The sequence below is a fragment of the Camellia sinensis genome, chromosome 9, assembly GCF_055761805.1.
Source record: "Camellia sinensis isolate YWXY chromosome 9, ASM5576180v1, whole genome shotgun sequence".
NCBI classification, from domain to species: Eukaryota; Viridiplantae; Streptophyta; class Magnoliopsida; order Ericales; family Theaceae; genus Camellia; species Camellia sinensis.
The window spans coordinates 196,164,680-196,185,480 of NC_138969.1; the positions used below are offsets into that span (position 1 = coordinate 196,164,680).

At 34.9% G+C, this 20,801-nt stretch overlaps 2 protein-coding genes and 1 long non-coding RNA gene across 3 annotated transcripts; 1 reads left to right on the forward strand and 2 right to left on the reverse strand.

Annotated features, from left to right (window-relative positions):
- Window positions 1-548: 548 nt before the first annotated feature.
- Window positions 549-929, forward strand: LOC114321409 (cysteine proteinase inhibitor 1). The gene has a single exon (XM_028268575.2). The coding sequence runs from the start codon at window positions 549-551 to the stop codon at window positions 927-929; it is 381 nt and encodes a 126-aa protein (XP_028124376.2).
- A 10,750-nt stretch (window positions 930-11,679) lies between these two features.
- Window positions 11,680-15,431, reverse strand: LOC114263636 (glutathione S-transferase T3-like). Its single transcript, XM_082889690.1, has 3 exons — window positions 15,203-15,431; window positions 12,329-12,751; window positions 11,680-12,243 (listed from the first exon to the last, which is right to left on the reverse strand). Exons 2-3 carry the CDS (start codon window positions 12,749-12,751, stop codon window positions 11,680-11,682), a joined length of 987 nt encoding a protein of 328 aa, XP_082745816.1. The 5' UTR covers window positions 15,203-15,431.
- Window positions 15,432-18,333: 2,902 nt separating this feature from the next.
- On the reverse strand, window positions 18,334-19,059 carry LOC145798945 (uncharacterized). Its single transcript, XR_014340870.1, has 2 exons — window positions 18,604-19,059; window positions 18,334-18,566 (listed from the first exon to the last, which is right to left on the reverse strand). It is a non-coding gene; the product is annotated as an uncharacterized LOC145798945 (long non-coding RNA).
- Between the last annotated feature and the right edge of the window lie 1,742 nt (window positions 19,060-20,801).

The following is a 20,801-nucleotide window of genomic DNA, read 5'->3' on the forward strand; positions in this document are numbered from 1 at the left end:
GAAAAAAAAATTTCATAATATTTTTTTCATGATTCCTAATATTATTCTTTAGGAAATCACAGGGGAATATGAAAGAGAGGTGTAGGAGTGAAAGTGAAAGAAAATGCGAATTTGGTAATTTTATAAAGTTATTTTTACTTTTTGAATAATTACTTAAATCTTTCCAAATTTTGATCCCCATTCTTGTATAATTAGTTTTTGAATAATGTTATATGCATTAATTAGTGTACTAATTGATGATGTAGCATAATTTAAGAGGTTTTTAATATTTATAATTTGTATAATGAGTGAAGTCAATAATAATATCATAATTAGTGTTAGTACACTAGTTAATATACTAATTGATACACATAACACCACCATTAATTTGTTCCATTACACATCACTATCTATACAATCCAACCCAAACCCATTTACCATTTCCAAACCTTCCAACCCTTCAAGAAAATAATTCAATCCAAAACACATCACTATCTATAAAATCCAACCCAAACCCATTCACCATTTCCAAACCTTCCAACACATCAAGAAAATAATTCAATCCAACCATGGCTCTTAAATCCCAATTCACCCTCCTCATGTTCTCCACCCTCTTAGTTGTTGTTACATTTGTCCTGACTACCGATGTCTATGCCATGTATGACGGTGGGAAATCAGTGTTGGTTGGAATTTGGGCCCCGATCTTGGACCCGAATGGCCCGAATGTGTTACCGGTAGCACAATTTGCGATCAATGAGCACAACAAGGAGGCCAAGGTCAACTTGAAATTCATAAAGGTGATTTCGGGCCAGACCATGGACGTTGCGGGCTTTATTTTCGATCTAGTCATCGCGGCAATAGATGGCGCCGTTATAGGGCATTATGAGGCAACTGTTTGGACTAAGCCTTGGAAGAATTATATGAATCTCACCTCCTTTAGAAAGTTGTGAGGGTCTTGTTGGGTAGATAGATAACATGGGCTATAATGTAAAATCCTTACAACAAAAAAATAAATGATAATAAAAGAAAATTTCAATGTTTTTGATTTATTGTTTCACCTAGTCTTGATAATTTATCAACAAACTAAATGGAATAAAACAAGAGTAATGCTAGGGACACCAAATTTTCTACCAAACAAATGACCAAATGTCTCACATGGGTGTGGGGTCCGCAATTTTGTGGGCCCCACACCCATGTGAGACATTTGGTCATTTATTTGGTAGAAAATTTGGGACCTCTAGCATTTTCCATAAAACAATGTGTAGAATTTGAATCTATTAACATATAAGCTGCAAATCTTTGAGGTTATGTCCGTAAGTTTTGCTCGAAATTTGTCCAATCTATAAGGAGAGAGCGCTTTACATAAGTTTTAAGATTAATTAAAATGCCTATAAACTGGTTTGGACATCCACTCATTAAGCAAAAAAAAAACACACACACATAAGCTGCATCAGTGCAAATAAGAAGAATATTTGAAACTATTGGGTCGATATTCTTGGTATCTCTTGGATAAGTGCAAACATTCTCTTTTATATTGTTGGCTCTTTCTTTGTGTTATGTCTTGTGGTGGGTTTTTTTAACTGATCCAGATATACTGGTTATTGCAATTGGCCTCGTTTGAAAATGCTTCATATTTTATTTTTTATAAACTGAAAGTGAATACTTGTTTAATATAACGTTTTGTTTTTTAAAAAATAAAATTAATTTCAAATACATCAAAAAAGTTTATTTGTTTTTAAAGTAAATTTTCACTGCCTCCTCCCTCCTCACCACGCTTGGTCACCACCCCATCACTACAACAAAAAGCACTTTTGGCGACCAAAATTGTATTTTTCGTCGCTGAAAGTAGTAGAATTGGTGACTAAAATGGAATTAGTTGCCAAAATTGATCACTTTTGCCGACTAAAAGAGTTTAGTTGCCAAATATAAGGGTATTAGCGACTAAAAGGCAGTTTAGTCGCCGAATGTAGGGGTTTTAGCGACTAAAGGTTGTTTAGTAGCCAAAAGTCACTGTTTTTGGCGACTAAAAATGAAACGGCAGTTTGGTCGCCGATTATAGGTGTTTTGCCGACTAAAAATAGTTTAGTCGCTGAAAGTGAAGCTTTTTGGCTACAAAAAAAAAATTAGTAGCTAAAGGTCAAGAATTGCAGACTAAAATGCAGTTTAGTCACCCAAAGTAGAGGTTTTGGCGACTAAAATTCAGTTTAGTGGCCAAAAGTGCTATCATTAGGCGGGATTTAATTCTTTTAGCGACAGAAAACAAATTAGTAGCCAAAAAATGGAGAATTGGCGACTAAAATTCAGATTTAGTCGCCAAAAGTGCTATCCTATTTTTTTTAGTAAATAATTTATTTTTTACATAAAATATATTAAATAAAAATAATGATTTTTATATATATAATTTTGTATTAATACCAGTCAATATACTATATAAATAATAAATGTTGCATTCATATTCATGTGATGTTGTAGTGGCGTAGTGGGGAGAAAGTGTTGGTAAAGGTTGACAATGTTGGGACGTTACAGGTTCGAAACTCGGGACTAGCAGAGGCAATTTTTTTTTTTTCTGAAAAATGGTTTTGGCGACTAAAGTCTGTGGTCGCCGAAAGTATACTTTTTGGCAACGAAAATTTGGTTGGCAAATGTTTAAATAATAAAAAAAAAAATCAGTATTGGCGACTAAAAGTTTAGTCGCGAAATGTATAATTTCCAAAAATGGAATTGCATTTAACGACAAATTCTTTCATCGCTGAAGACCTGTATATTGCCGACTAACAGTTTTTTAGTCACCAAAGGTATTTGCGACCATGTATTCGCGACAAAACCGGCGACTAAAAGTTTTTGTCGGGGAAAGTGAAAATTTGACATTTGGCGACTAAAAAAGGACTTTTAGCAACTAAAAATTTAGTCGCCAAAAGTATTTTTTCTTGTAGTGTCCTTAGGTAGGAATGGTCACGGGACGAGTTTGGAACAATTTTGTCATCCCCTGTCCCCCGCCCTCATGGATAAATCCCACTCCAGCCCCAACCCTACTACGAGTGAAATTTTTCAACTCCATCCTCACCCTTGCACATATCTACGGATACACAATATCTATAGATACTCGACCATATTTCAAATAGCCAAAAAAATTGAGAATCATTTAAATCCTTAGCACACCAAATAATTTCTTTTATTTTCATATATATAAACAGTGTGACTTTTAGAATTATTATATATTTATATTTAAATAGAACCATAGACTTTTAATATACATTTCTTATATCTAATTACATTGTATAGATATACATATATATTATTTATTTATATATATTTTTAATTATATCGCGTCGGGTTTGGATTGAGGGAGATAATACCCGCCCCACATAAGTGTTGGATCGGGTAAAACCTACCCCATATAAGTGTCCGGTCAGGTAAAATCCACCTCGTTCAAATGGGTATGGGCAGACCTCCGCGGATCGGATGAAAATGGCTATCCATACCCTTCAGTTACGTGTTAAATGATTTAAAAATATTAATTTTTTTTATTATACGTACTTTTGTAAAAATGTATAATGTTTTTGAGTAATGTTATGATACACACTCTCAAAAGGAGGGTGTGCACCATATATAAGTTATGTCATTTGTGAGTTAAATATTACAAATAGTATAACTCATGTTAGCAGATATTTTAATATTATAATGTGTTATTGGTTTCCTTCATGTCTTGTCCTTTCAAGTCTTCCTAGTCTCCCCATTCTTATCCATCCAAATCTTCCAAGATAAGGTTTGCCAAGACTTATCCATTCCAAGTCTTCCTAGATAAGCTTCCAAGGTCTTGGTTAAGTCTCTTGTTATCTTATCCACCAAGAACCTTGCCTATTAAGTTTCCTTTCTATATATATTGAGCTTATCTCCTATCTTGACATATACGAGAGAAGAAGTTTTGGTTGTGTTGTTATGTCTTGAGTGAGATTATCAGGCAAATAAAAAGGGTGTGTGTGATAAAACTTTGGGTTCAACCAATTGTGCAGTATTGGTGAACCATACGACTTAGTCGGGCTGTTATATCTTGGGGGGGACAAGTCAAGGTTTTTTCTGCTGCACCGGTGTGAGATTTCGCCTAACCGCAGAGGGCTTGAATCTCCTTAAAGAGAGCGAATTTCCCGCGCCTCAACCCTTTCAATAATTATTGTAATTTCTATTATTTGTATTTTCTAGTGTTTTATTTGTAATTATCACCAACAATTTTAAGGAGATTCAAATAGCAAAAGTTCATGGAGCCAGTACTGGAGAAGCCCAACGAGAACACCGACGATCTCAACAAGTCCTTCCGGTTCAAGGGAGCTCATTTCAAGAGATGGAAAGGCAAGGTGCTTTTCTACCTCAGTCTCCTCAAGGTGGCATATATCCTGACCGAGAAAAATCCGAACAAAGTCTCCACTGAAGAGATGACTGACGAGGAGTATGCTGCTCATCTTGAAAAACTCGAAAAATACAACACAGATGAGTATAAATGTAGATACTATCTTTTGAATTGTCTTTCAGATCAATTTTATGATTATTATGATACTACTTACACCACTGCCAAGAAAATTTGGAAAACCTTACAGAACAAATATGACACTAAAGAGGCAGGCGCTAAAAAATATGCTGCAAGCCATTTTTTCCGCTATAAGATGGCAGACGGAAAATCAGTGGTGGAGCAAGTTCAAGATTTCCAGATGTTAGTAGCTAAAGTTAGATCTGAAAGCATCAAAATTGGAGACAATCTTGTTGTAGCAGGTATTGTTGACAAACTTCCATCATCTTGGAGGGAGTTCTAGAAGTCAATGCGTCACAAGCAAAAAGAGACGTCCTTGGAGACTCTAATCACACGGATTCGGGTGGAGGAAGAAGCACGAGGACAAGATGCGCTTATGACACAAGGGCATTCCATTGCAAAGGTAAATTTAACTTCTGGAAATACTTTACCTAAAGGTCGATGTCATAAAAATAGTCATTTGAAGCCAGTTAAGAAAATTTGAAAAAATATTGGAAGGCCACAAAATAAAAATTACCCGAGGCAAAAGAAACGGAACCAAGAACCCCCTTCACAAGATCTGACAAATGTGACATGTTTTATGTGTGGCAAAAGTGGGCATATTGCTCGAACTTGCAAATTTCGAAAACAACAGTCTCGACCACAGGCTAATGTTACCGAGGAACCATTTGTGGCTATGATCACAGATATTTTTATGGTTCAATCCGTGGAAGGGTGGTGGGCAGACTCTGGTGCCAATAGGCATGTCTGCTATGATAAAGATTGGTTCAAAAATTTCACTCCTTTTAATGAGGAGAGGACTGTTATGCTTGGTGACTCCAGTTTAACTAAGGTGCTCGGGTATGGGGATGTTGAGCTGAATTTTACCTCTGGACGTGTGCTTGTTTTAAAAGATGTGTTGTACACACCATCCATGAGAAAAATTTTGATGTCGAGTTATTTGCCTAACAAAGCTAGTTTCAAGCAGACTATTGAATCTGACCAATATGTAATCACTAAGAAAGGCATATTTGTGGGGAAAGGGTATGCATGTGATGGAATGTTTAAATTAAATGTTGAGAATAAGAAAGCACATGTTTCTGTTTACATGCTGTCTTCTATGAATTTTTGGCATGCTCGTCTATGTCATATTAATAGTCGATATGTGGGAGTCATGAGTAGTTTAGGATTAATTCTCAGACTAACAAATAAGTTTGAGAAATGTGAAGTTTGCAGCGAAGCAAAAATAACTAAAAGGCCTCATAAAAGTGTGGTGAGAAATATTGAATTGTTAGAATTAATTCACACTGATTTATGTGAATTTGAAGGAATTTTAACACGTGGTGGAAATAGATATTTTATCACTTTTATTGATGATTTTTCAAAATACACTTATGTATACTTGTTGAAAAATAAAAGTGATGCTTTTGAAAAATTTAAAGAATTCCTTCTTGAAGTTGAAAATCAATTCGGTAAAAAGATTAAAAGGTATAGAAGTGATAGAGGCCGGGAGTATGAATCTTTTGGATTCAACTCGTTTGCTCAGTCTTTGAGAATAATCCATGAAACTACTCTACCATATTCACCTGCATCGAATGGTATAACAAAAAGAAAAAATAGAACTTTAACTGATTTAACAAATGCTATGCTAATTGAAGCAGGTGCTCCTTCAAATTTGTGGGGAGAAGCAATTTTAACTGCATGTTATGTCTTGAATAGAGTGCCACATAAAAAAACAAAAATTACACCTTTTGAGTTGTGGAAATGGCATAAGCCAAATTTGAGATATTTGAGTGTTTGGGGTTGTTTAGCTTTTGTTAGACTGGTGGACCCTAAAAGACCTAAATTAGGTGTGAAAGCTACCACTTGTGCTTTTCTTGGATATGCAACAAATAGTACAGCCTATAGATTTTTTGATATTGAAAACAAAATAATTTTTGAATCAGGTGATGCAATTTTTCATGAAGAAAAATTTCCTTTTAAATCTAAAAATGGTGGGGGGTCAAAATTATCAAGAAAATATTTTATCTGAAACTGGTTCCTCTACTCCTCGTTTACAAAACCAAGATACTATAGTTTTTGAACCTAGAAGGAGTAAAAGAGCCAGATTAGAAAAAGATTTTGGCCCTGATTATCATGTTTTTAATGTGGAGGAAACTCCATTAACTTTACAAGAAGCTTTGGCATCTCCTGACTCTGTTTTTTGGAACGAGGCTGTAAATGATGAGATGGAATCATTATTATCCAATAAAACTTGGGTATTAGTAGATTTACCACCGGGTTGTAAAACTATTGGCTGTAAATGGGTTTTGAGAAAAAAACTTATATTGGATGGAACCATTGATAAATATAAAGCAAGGCTTGTTGCAAAAGGTTTTAAACAACAAGCAGATCTTGACTTTTTTGATACATTTTCTCCGGTTACTAGAGTTACATCCATTAGATTATTAATTGCAGTGGCTGCAATTCATGATCTAAAAATTCATCAAATAGATGTTAAAACATGTTTTTTAAATGAAGACCTGGGTGAAGAAATCTATATGGATCAACCTGAGGGTTTTGTGGAACCCGGTCAAGAAAGCAAAGTATGCAAACTAGTTAAATCCCTATATGGCTTAAAGCGGGCCCCTAAACAGTGGCATGAGAAATTAAATTCCTGCAGATTGAGAATGACTATGAAATGAATGAATGTGATAAATGCATTTACTATAAATCTGAAGATAATTCACATGTCATTATTAGCCTCTATGTGAATAATCTACTTATATTTGGCTCTAATTTGCATATCATCGTGGAAACTAAAAATATGCTTAGTAGCCATTTTGATATGAAAGATCTTAGTGAGGCTAATTATATTTTGGGAATGAAAATTACCAAAACCTGTGATGGTATATTTCTTGATCAGTCGCATTATGTTGAGAAAATTTTGAGAAAATATAATCTTTATAACTGCAAGCATGTTCTTACTCCCTTTGATGCTCATGTGCGTTTATTTCCTGTTGAAAATGATGAGAATATAATTAATCAAAAGGAATATGCTAGTATGATTGATAGCTTGCGTTATGCGACTGGCTGTACTAAACCTGACATTGCCTATGCAGTTGGAGTACTTAGTAGGTTTACTAGCAAGCCTGGCAGTGATCACTGGCTAGCCATTGAGCGTATTATGAAATATTTATCTGGTACCATAAAATATGGCTTGTTTTATAATAAGTATCCTGCAGTACTTGAAGGTTACAGTGATGCCGATTAGAATACCTTGTCAGGTAATTCATTATCAACCACTGGTTACTTATTTACATTGGGAGGTGGTGCTATAAGTTGGAAATCAAAAAAACAAACCATTATTGCTAATTCAACAATGGAGGCTGAGTTTATTGCTTTAGCTACAGTTAGTGAAGAAGCAAATTGGTTAAGAGATTCGTTAAAGGAAATCTCTTGTTAGGAAAAACCGATTCCACCTATATTAATTCATTGTGATAGTACCGCAACAATTGGTCAAGTTAATAACCGTTATTATAACGGTAAATCCAGACCTATCAGAAGAAAAAACCGTACTGTGAGATCTTTTATGAATAATGGCATCATAAATGTGGATTATATTAAATCTGGTGACAATCTTACAGATCCATTAACTAAGGCCTTAGCAAGAGATAGAGTCTGGAATACATCGAGGGGGATAGGGTTGAAGCCCATTGAATATAGCAGGAGCCATGTATGAGGATACTCAACCCAGGGACCAGAGATCCTGTAACTGGGTTCAATGAGAAAAACGATCATATAATGGCCGTGAGAAATGCACTAAATTATTTTTTACCCATCCCTATGATGTAAGTGCATTTATCCTGTAACGTTGTAGAGGTTAAGTTATTAAAAAACTCTTAATGAATTTCTGTAGCTTTTATTGAGTGGGGTGTCATAGTTACAGGAGCACCCTTGACAGAATTCACCTATGTGAGTGTGGTAGTGGGGCCGCTACCTATGAAATTTGGGCTAATTCTCAAATACACTTATGAATCCTGGGATCGCACAAGGCCGTAATGTGCTAGCTTTTAAAGCTTATGTGAACACCTGAAATATTATGTGTGTGCAATAATTATTTATTTCCCTTAAGTAGTCATACTTCAATGCTGAGCATACTATCGGCTTTGGAGTAGATATTATTGTTTCACTAATGGAGGTTCAATGTAGAGCACACCTACCATGATGCATAATATCCTTATTTGCCTAATAATCTCAGTTTTTGTTCCCTGTAATATTAAAATAGGTGGGGGAATGTTAGCAGATATTTTAATATTATAATGTGTTATTGGTTTCCTTCATGTCTTATCCTTTCAAGTCTTCTTAATCTCCCCATTCTTATCCATCCAAATCTTCCAAGATAAGGTTTGCCAAGACTTATCCATTCCAAGTCTTCCTAGATAAGCTTCCAAGATCTTGGTCAAGTCGCTTGTTATCTTATCTATCAAGAACCTTGCCTATTAAGTTTCCTTTCTATATATATTGAGCTTATCTCCTATCTTGACATATACTAGAGAAGAAATTTTGGTTGTGTTGTTATGTCTTGAGTGAGATTATCAGACAAAAAAAAAGGGTGTGTGTGATAAAGTTTTGGGTTTAACCAATTGTGCAGTATTGGTGAACCATACGACTTAGTCGGGCTGTTGTATCTTAGGGGAACAAGTCAATGTTTTTTCTGCTGCATCGGTGTGAGACTTCGCCTAACCGCAGATGGCTTGAATCTCCTTAAAGAGAGCGAATTTCCCGCGCCTCAGCCCTTTCAATAATTATTGTAATTTCTATTATTTGTATTTTCTAGTGTTTTATTTGTAATTATCACCAACAACTCAATACTATGAGTCATAATTAAAAAACAAAGTTTACAATAAAGAATTCTTAAATCATAATTAAAATAATATCTTAATTTGTATTATAATAAATTATAACTAACAACACAATATACAATATCTAAATATTATAAAAGTCATAATTATAAAAGTCGTAATTAATGGTGGGTATATACCCAAACCTATTTTTAAATTTCTTTAACACGGGAAGCAAATTGAGACAAAATAATAATATGTATTACTATTTTGTTTTTTGTTTTTCGTTTTTTTCAATTTTTCAAATATTTGCTCTCATTATGATTGTTGCTTCGTGGGATAAATGTTACAATAATGCTAGAAACTTCAAAAGTTTTATTAAATATTTTACATAGGCATGAGCTTCACATAGGACTCACATGGTATGAGTCTCACACATGATGTGAGTCCCACACTCATGTAAAATATTTGATAAAAAATTTAATAAAATGTTTAGGCTCACTAACATTTTTCTAAATGTTAAGGATTGGGCTTTGAGCGTGAGGAATTCGTGAGTCTACTACATGTTCTGTTTTTATAATTTAAATAGTTTATTTTGTAAGACCTTCTCTATATATTATTCATATAGATTTAATCATTTTATTTTTTTATTTTATCATGTTTATCTCTAAAAAATTAGATATCCTTCTTTTAAAAATATATTTATCATTTATTTTGTTTAGAAATAATTGTGATAAAATAAAAAAAATTATAGTTATTAAATCAACTTAATTTTTTTTATAAATAATATTTACTAAAGGTTTTATAAAATAAACTATCCAAATTATCAAAATTGAATCAGCAATTAGACTTACAGGTCTTCAAACGCTCCTAAATTTCCGTAAGAAAATCTCCAATAAATGCTCCTAAATTTAAGTAAGAAATCTCCAATCAAATGAATGGATGTAGACACTAGTATGTCCAGTTAATGCGTGAGGTTTGGGATCCGAATAATGCTATATGTGATATAAAAATTAGCTTCCGTTTAGGAAGTAGATCGTTTTTTTGGCTTTTTGATTTTTTTAATTATTTTAATTTGGATTAAAAAATTTAATCTAGGAAGGATTTTTTAATTTGTTGAATTTTTTGTGAAAGAAAAGTATAATGATTATGGGTTAGATGTGATATTTGATTTATTATGACTAAAATAGTTTATTTTGTCTTTTGTGACTATTTTAGCCACCAACCATCTTGCCAAACAACACCTTAGTATTAATAAATAATTTTAAAAGTTTTAAATATTTATAATTTATATGATAAATAAAATCATAATTTTAAAATAATAATATTATAACATATATTAATACACTTAATAATATGTTAAAGAATCTCTTGATAACAAGTTAAAAAAGTCAGTTTTTTAGCTTTTTAATTTTTTAAGTCAAAAAAGTCAATTTTTTTGTCAAAAAAAATAAAAAAATCAACTTTTTACTAGCTTTTCAAAACACCCCTAATTAATACATATAACACTATTACTGTAATCCTCGATAATTACGCTTTAAATGCATATCAAGCTATATGACACTAAAGCCATATTTGTTTGGGTGGACATGAACTTAGGATTGGACTAATAGTCCAATAAAATTATTAATCCGATGTTTGGTTAAACAATTGAAGTACGGATTAATTATTTTGAACTTGATTAGTAGTTAAGATAGGATATATAATCCAACAGATTCGTAATTCTAGGACTATTAGTCATGAGAATACTAATCCAGTCCGCCCAAACAAACATAACCTAAATTTCATGGGAAAACAACTACGGTCATTATTGTAAATAGATTGGGATAAGTAATGATTCCGATTGACCTAAAGTGTAGCATCTTTATATGTTAATAAAGTAATGTAATTAATTTTACCTACTCTTCAAGTTTGATAAAATTGACACATCTTCATCGTTGGAAATAAAATTAGAAAAGAAAATGATGCCCGAGTAATAATTACAATTTCCCTAGGACCTAAGAGCATCTCCAACCATGCTCTCTAAAATGCCTCTTCAAAGTACACAAAAAACTATCTTCTTTATTTTGCCTAACTAGTTTAGCTAGTGTACACTCCAACTATACTCTTTATTTTAGCTAACCATTCAAACTAACTTAACTAATTTTTAAAAGAAAACTATAATAAACATTAATAAATAAATAATCTTTTTATAACATTCTGTATATATTGACGTGGCATTTGTAAATATTTATTTATTTAATATATATAATTAAATTATTTATAAAAAAAATATTTTCAAACAATCATATTATCTCAACAGTCATATTTTCAAACGGTAATATTCTCTCAACGGTGATATTTTCAAACGGTAATATTCTCTCAACGGTCATATTTTCAAACGGTAATATTCTCTAACGGTAATATTCTGTAACGGACATATTCTGTAACGGTAATATTCTGTAACGGACATATTCCTAACGGTAATATGCTCGTATCCATTGACATGATTCTCTCTTCCTCTCTCCTTTCCTCCAATGCAAGCCTTCGTTCCTCTCTCTTTTCCTCATTTTCAATCCTCCGTTCCTCTTGAAGATAAGATTTCTCAAATATCTCTATTTTCTTCTCATTTGTTATGTCATTCTTTACCTTTATCTCTTCTAAGAGCTTCACAAAAGGCGACTCTGTAACATTATTTCCAAGATCTTTAGCTTTGTTTTTCTTTGCGGCCTTCCTTCCTATTGGTCTTTCCACAACATCATAGTTATCATTGTTCTCTAAGTTTACTGAATCTGGTGTACAAGGGGTTGACGTTGCCGGAGATGCATTTTTTGTGCTTTTTTGCTTCTTTGTTGTTGTATCTTTCATCCACTTTGGTTGGGATCTCAATTCATTCCAACAATGCTCAAAGGGAAAGTTCGAGTGATACAAGTCTTTGTACAATTTTTTCGCATCCTGAATCTGAAAAATAGATTAAAGAATAATCACTATCACGCAATGAATAATATATATTCATTATAGGTACAAAATTAAATTGTAGTAATACCTTGTCTTTTTCAGTCGAACCACTTCGATTTAACCGTTCAACTTGAGCAAAACATCCACAAAATTTATTTGTGGCAAGTTGAATCGTCGACCACCGATTCATTAGAGAAGTTTGAGTTCTTTCAGAATCGAAGGTTTTGTACTTGTTGTAGTTCTCCCACACTCTTAGCCAATATGCCTTTGACTTTTGCTCATTTCCTCTAATTGGATCTAAGCTAATATTAAGCCATGAAGAAATGAGCATCATGTCTTCCTCTTCCGTGAAATTCCCTTTGCGTTGTGATATCTTTGTAGTTTGAGTAATACTTTCAGGAGAGAATGATAAAGATTGACTCTCTTGTTGAGGAGATTCAGTGGTAAAATCATGGTCAACGTCAAACTCGTTCATTAGGTTGCTAAAATACGCATTTCCTTGATATTCCATCTAAATCACAATTGTTCATACCACACAAAAAGAATAGAAAAAAAAAAAGTATCAATTCATGGACAAAGCATGATACAAACCATATTTTATTCATTTCAGGGATCAACCCCGATCACAATTTTACACAAAAAATAAATAAATAAATAAAAAAAAACCAAACAAACAAACAAACAAACACCAGCGGGATTTTTCTTCTTTACTCTGCCGCCGGTCTCTTCTTTTTGCCTCCGTCCTGGGCGGCTCTTGACGGTGTTGCCTCCGTGCTTCCTCCTCCACCGAGTACGTTCACTCCCCCATACTCCTCCACTGCAACATATGGCGGACCTCCAAATCGGAACATCACGGTGGCCTTCCGCTTTAGCTCCTTATTTTCCGCCTTTAGCACACTTATCTCTGCTCGCGCATCCTTATACATGCGTTGGAGCAGAGCCAGCTGGGAGTTTAACTGCTGCACCTCATTTGTCCTACTCTGCAACCGGTTTGACAAGTTTGTAACTGCAGTCATGGTCTCCACACATGACTTCAAAGTATACTGATTGGCCTCCACATCCGACTGCACTGCCATTCTTTGCTCCACCGACCGCATCGGAAAGTTCAACGGAGCAAACTCCGGGGCGCTTGGTTGAGGTTCCAGTGCCACCGCACCAGTTCTCTCTCTTGTTGACTCGTTGAGGTCGGGAAAGAGGGTGAGCAGACCGCGGGAAGACGAAGCCATTTTTCTGGGCAACAGAGTGTTACAGAGTATCTTTCTCAGCAAAACGAAGAATTTTTCAGCGGTTTCTCTCAGTTTTTCTGTCTCAGCTTCTGCCTCGGCCTCAGCCTCCGTCTTGGTTAAATAGCCGAGGCAGCCACGCGTATCGCGCGCCACTTGACGCCAGACGACAAACGGGCGCGCCTTTTTATCTGGATCACGTGCCTCGCCATCATATCTGGCACGCCTTTTTATGGATTGGGCGCGCCTTTTGATGGCACGCCTTTTGACAGCTTGGGCAACTTTTGATATTGTAGTTATGTTAACTATTTAATAGATATAGAGTATACTTTCGCCTACTTAGAAATTTAACAAGTGGAAACTTGTATGTCATAGAATGCTTTTAGTTTTTACCAATCTTATTTTCAGGTCCAACATGAGGAAGAAGGTTGATGAGCGCATCAGGACTTTGATTGAGAATGGGGTAAAGACAAGGCACAGGTCCATGTTTGTCATTATTGGTGATAAATCTCGTGATCAGGTTCAATTCTCATTTTAATGTGTTTAATGTCTTTTGTTCATCTACTATATATGTTCACTTTATCAGTTTCTTTGTATGATAATTGCATGCATGTTCCAGATTGTAAATCTCCACTACATGTTAAGCAAGGCAGACATCAAATCCCGCCCAACTGTCTTATGGTGTTACAAGGAAAAATTGATTGAAAACACTAGAATATCCCCAAAATCACAAATTTAGTTCATTGAACTACGGAAACAAACCCAAATATGAGGGCAATTCTATTTGGTACAAATTTGATTCATAATGGACATAACATAATTGAACATCTTTGAAAGTAATTTAAAATTGGACATAATTGGACATCTTTCAAAGTAATTTAAAATTTTCCCGATTCACAATTGGAACAAATCTGATTACATGGACACAGGTCCAACATAAGATGCTTTCAAAATTAAATCTTCAAATTTGGCATCAATATATATATATATATATATAGCCCATCAAATGAAAAAGAAAATCAAGAAGCAATGCAATTTTTCTTAGTATATTAATCAAATCTTCCTTCATGGTAATTAAAAATACCAATAGCTTACCTACCAGCCAAAAAAAAAAAAAAAAACCCAACAGCACCTCAATGTTATTTTAGCAAATTTCTGCTGCCTCAATTTTCCTTGGACTGAGTGTAATTTCTAATCTTGTGAGGTTGGATAATCAAACCTCTGCCGTCTCAAAATATAAGAAAAAGAAAACCACAAAATCACGCATCAAGAAAATGTGACTCTAAATAAATTTAACAAAACCATCGGGTGATTCTCCATAGAGCACACAAGTCCCTTGGTCTTGAAAACAGAGGGATTGTTTCATGGTTGGATGTGAGTTTTCATATAAAACATGTATAGATTCTTGGGTGGAATTGTGGGGTCAATTCTATGAGGCAATTTATCGAACATGTAGATGACATTGCAGAAAACCCTCTACACATTGAAAAACCTATCATCAAGCAATCTATAAAAACAAATACAACAAAATATAAAAGTGAATCACTCAATCTACCAGGCACATTGCATAAACACTAAATATAAAACCCAAAACCCAATTTTTTATCCAAAAAAATGTATCAAATGCAGCTTTAAATATACAAAAATAGCATGAAAATACAGACCAAAAAACAAAAATCGAAACTTTTGATGGGGAAGAACAGGGAAGTGGAGAAAGAGAAAGAGAAAGAGAGCCATACCTGTGATCATCAATGGGCTGGAACAGATATGGAACAAGCAGTGATGGAAGCCAACACAATGGCGGGAAGAGTGCTTTGCCTAGCAAAGGACGCTGGCTACATGTGGAGAGCCAAAACAAGAATTGGCAAAATGCCTCCTCAGTTGCAGAGCGCGTTGGAGCTTCGAAATCCAACTTCAATAGGCAAAATGCCTAATTCTCCCCTTTTGGCTCCTGCGTTGGAGATGCTCTAAGAATTCAAATTGTAATTAAGGCCTTTTACTTTTTAACCTTTGGGTAAATTACATTATATTTTTTAAAAAATTTTTAAAAAATACAATAAATTTTATAATTTTGATATAATTTTATTGGTCTTATTTTAATAAGTCTAAATGGACAAAAATAAAACTAATTCAAATGGCATAAATACATAAAGGTAAATATGGTAAAATATATTTTTTTCATTGTAAACTATATGAAAATATTATTTTTCATCCATATAACTAACGAATTTATGATAAAAATGGAACTCAATATAATTAAAATATTAAAAGAGTTCAATGTAATTTACCCTTGTAAGTAGTTAAAATCTTATGGGGTTTGTTGTATTTTTTTTTTCAAATTTTAAGAGAGATGAATGTAATTTACCCTTAACCTTTTATATTATATATACGATTTATTTATATGAGGTAATTTTAGTAATCTCAAAATATTATGTGATATTATTTACATAGTCTTTCAAATAAATCATGTAATGAAAAATCTTCTAGGTGAACCGTGTTGATTTACCCTCGTAAGTAGTTAAGTGACAACATAACTAACACGCAATTGGTATGTATGACTTTCTGAATTCTTTCAAACACATTTCACTTCTTCATTTCCGTTTCAATAGTTTAATACTTCAAAATTCACAACTCTGCACCTTCTTTTGACAAAATTTAGTTGCATTTGTGACTAGGCCTTGTTTGTCATCCCCTAATAAGTTGTAAGAAATAATATATAGAGAAAGAGAGAGAATAAATTGTATGTATTATTATTGATTGATATATTGATATTTATTACAATGATTCATGATTCCTATATATAGAAGAGGGTGAGTGTGTAGTAGGTAAGGAGTAGGTGAAGTGGAGGTGGTAGTGGTGTAGTGGGTTAGGTTTAGTGGAGTAGGTGAGGTGGTAGTGGTGTAGTGGGTTAGGTTTAGTGGAGTAGGTTTAAGTGGGTGAAGTAGGTGGAGAGTAGGTGGATTTTAACAGCCCCCCGCAAACTCAAGGGGGATAGGAACTAACCAACTTGAGTTTGGAGAGAGTAACAAAACAAGAAAATACATAAAAATAAAAGAGGATAAGAGACACTGTATGGTCGTGTCAGACCATTGGTGAAGACACTGGATGGTGGTGTCATAACGTTGTAGAGGACACTGTATGGGGGTGTCATAACCATGTAGAGGACACTGTATGGTGGTGTCATAACGGTGTAGAGGACACTGGATGGCGGTGTCAGACCGATGTAGAAGACAGTTTATGGGGTCATGTCGGACCGTTGTAGCAGACAATGTTGTGACAGTTGTTGTGACAGTTTACGGAGTCTTGCTGGACCCTTGTAGAAACTAACCGGAATCAATGTCGGGACAGTTTACAGAGTCTTGTCGGACCCATAAAGGAGCTAACCGGAATCAATGTCGGGACAGTTTACAGAGTCTTGTCGGACCCATGTAGAAACTAACCGGAATCTAGGTCGGGACAGTTTACAGAGTCTTGTCGGACCCTTGTAGAAACTAACCGGAATCTATGTCGGGACAGTTTACAGAGTCTTGTCGGACCCTTAAAAAGTCGCACCCTCAAAAGGTGTGCCCAATCTATCAAAAGGCGTGCCATCAAAAAGGCGTGCCCAATCCATAAAAAGGCGTGCCATCAAAAGACGTGCCATCAAAAGGCGCGCCAGACACGCGGTGATGCACGTGATCGACAGTGCGCGTGTCGGCCTCGTCGTCATGTTCTATATAAATCAATGCGGAGGCTGAGGCAGAAAACCTGCTAAAATCTTCTGAAAAACGCTTAACCTTGCCTGAGAGAGAAACTCTGTAATATTCTGTAACCAACCCGTCTCTGAAACACTCAGCAACATGGCCTCTTCTTCCCGTCCAGCTACCCAAAACATGGCCTCCTCGTCCCGTGGTCTGCTCACGCTCTTTCCAGAACTGAACGAGCCCACAAGAGAAGTAACTGGTGCGGTGGCCAGTGAACCTCAACCAAACACCTCTGTGTTTGCTCCGTTGAACTTTCCGATGCGGTCGGTGGAGCAAAAAATGGCAGTGCAAACGGACATTGAAGCCAATCAGTATACTTTGAAGTCCTGTGTGGAGACGATGACGGCAGTCACAAACTTGTCGCACCGGCTGCAGAGCAGGACAAATGAGGTGCAACAGTTAAACTCCCAGCTGGCTCTGCTCCAACGCATGTATAAGGATGCGCGAGCAGAGATAAGTGTGCTGAAAGCAGAAAATAAGGAGCTGAAGCGGAAGGCCACCGTGATGTTCCGATTTGGAGGGCTGCCATATGCTGCAGTGGAGGAGCAGGGAGTAGTGATCATGCCCAGTGGAGTGGGAAACACAGAGGCAACACCGGCAAGGGCCGCCCAGGACGGAGGCAAGAAGAAAAGACCGGCGGAATAGGCGAGAAGAAAAATCCCACTGTTCCGATTTGTGTTGGTTGTGTTTTGTGTTTTTTTATTTTTATTTTTATTTTTTTTATGGTGTAAAATGCTGATCGGGGTTGATCCCCGGCATGAAGAAATGACAAGTTTGTAAAATGTTGTTTTTTTTTTTTTTTTTTTTTTTGAGAGTGTTTTGTTGAAAAAATAAAAATAAAATGAAAGAAAACAAGGGAGAAAGAAAATAGATAAAAAATATTTATAGATGGATTATATGAAAAACATCAGTGCGATTGTTTCAAAATAAAGTGGGGTATTTAAAAAAGAGGAAAAGTGACTTGGAAAAAATAAATAAAAATAAGTGATTTTTGAAATCAAATGGAGGAGAGAGAGGGACAAACCCATGTGATAAAGTGGAGAGAGAGTCGGTGAGTGGGGTGCAAAAGGTGAAGGAGAAATGATGGATTGAAAATGGTTTGTGTCAAAAGTGGACACTGTTAGTGGGGAACATGAGTGCATTGATTATTTGATATAATAATAATAATAATAAAAATAAAAAGTTAGAACAGTTGGAGAGAATGAGTGGAGTATGGTAAGGGTTTCATCCAAAGCCAAAATTTCTGCAGCGAATCACTTCGCAAATCCTAGCATGAGCTTTTTCTCTTTCCAGGCTTATTCATGAATTTCCTGGTGATTTCAAGAGCCTCTGGTGGCATTGTGGCAGAGAACACCCCAACCTGGATTTTGGGTGGCAGCAACTGAGAACACCCCAACCTGGATTTTGGGTGGCAGCAACTGGAAAATATCATAGATCTGATTTTTAAAAACCTCGTGACAGCATTTCATCAGCTTCATCCAAGACAAACATTTTGATGTAAACAGGGCGAAGTGATTGTCTCCGCAACATGTCAAACACACGACCAGGAGTACCAAGAACAACATGAACCCCACTGGAGAGAATGCGCTGATCTTCGCGCACACTAGTCCCTCCAACACAAGCATGAACCTTCACACTTTGCTGGGCAAGTTCAAGAGTGGGTGGAAGAACCAAAGCTTGGCACTCAACCAAGCTATAATCTAGCTGCTGCAGAATTCCAGAGCAGAATGTTGCAGTGTTTCCAGTTCCAGACTGTCTCGTCATATGAGGTGAAGAATTCTTCTCCATCAGCCTCACACATGACTACAGTTGCACAAATCTTTGTTGATTTTATCAGCGGAATAGGTTGAGGCCCGGCGGGCGGCTAAGGTGAGGTTGCCGCCCGCCGGGGAAGCGAAAATACTAGGTTTTAAACCAGCTCTGATACCATGTAAGAAATAATGTATAGAGAAAGAGAGAGAATAAATTGTATGTATTATTATTGATTGATATATTGATATTTATTACAATGATTCATGATTCCTATATATAGAAGAGGGTGAGTGTGTAGTAGGTAAGGAGTAGGTGAAGTGGAGGTGGTAGTGGTGTAGTGGGTTAGGTTTAGTGGAGTAGGTGAGGTGGTAGTGGTGTAGTGGGTTAGGTTTAGTGGAGTAGGTTTAAGTGGGTGAAGTAGGTGGAGAGTAGGTGGATTTTAACATAAGTCTATCTTTTTGTGTTTTTTGGATCACATCAATCAACATCTCCTCTCTACTTTTCTATACATCCTTTTATAAAAAATTAAAAAATGTACTTATTTAGAACATCCCAAACCAAAACTAGACTAGTTCAATTTTTCAAAACTTATGTACTTCACAAAATGTCAGGAGTTTACATTTTGACACAAGCAAGATTCTCCATTCGATGTATTAAAAAAATGTGTTTACGTACATTACCCATATTGCATTCCTTACTCATCTACCTTACTATCTAAATCCATTTTAAATAAATTATGTACTATAGCAATCTAAGATTTTTAGAGACTTCAAGATTAAACCTCAAAATGAGTCTTTATTTTGTCAGCCTTTAAAAAATTAGGGCCTTCCATCAATGGCGGAGCCAAGAGCTAAGACCTTATTTGGGAATAGACTATTTCAATAATATTTTGACTTTTTACGAAAAGATATGTAGAAAAATAAAGAGAATGATGTGACAACTTATAATAATTTTTTCATTAAAATGTATAATTAACAAACGAGACCTAAAACAATATATTGGGTTGGGTCAATGTGGGCATAAAACAACTTAAACTGGACCCATTAATCTTACCTCATTGAAGAGTATGATTTTCTAAATCTTGGGAAAGATATGGATACCTATCAATGCCTAAAGCCCTCTTCAAACCGACCCATATGTATGGACTTTGAAGTTGTTAATCACCGGACTCAAATAACTTTGGCCCACTGTGTAATGGGTATAATGGGGACTAATATACCAAACATTATCTAAATTAATCACAATGACAATAAGTTTTCTCTGATATGCAGTAATTGTTCCTAGTTTTTGGTTTTCAATTTTTGATAATTCATTTCTAAAAAAAGAGAATTAAAATAGAAAAAGAAATATAGTATTTGTCATTAACTGTATTTTTACCTCTTATGTGAATTTTGACGATGAACTTGTGTACTACAAGTAACACTTACTATCTTCCAAAAAATGACGAGACCGAACGTGATGATATATAATTGCAGACTAAAGAATGAGAAATTTTTTCAAAAAATGTGACTTTAATAAGAAAAGCCCAAGATTGCATGAAGATTCATATTAAAGTAAAAGCAACATAATTGTGACCTAGTGTACAATCATCTCATTTGCACCCAAAAACAAAAGGCCTTTCTTGAGTTTTTTGAATTTTTTGAATTTTTTTTTTTATAAAAAAAATAGAAATTAGTTATAACTAAAATTAGATATTTTACCATTATATGAAAAAGTGAGTTTTTATTTTTTATTTTTTTATCAAATTAATTTTTAAATAAAAAATTTTAAAAATAGATTATGAAAACTCAATGTGAACCATCTCTCTAGAAAGTTTTTAAGAATGTGACAAATCAAAGGAGTA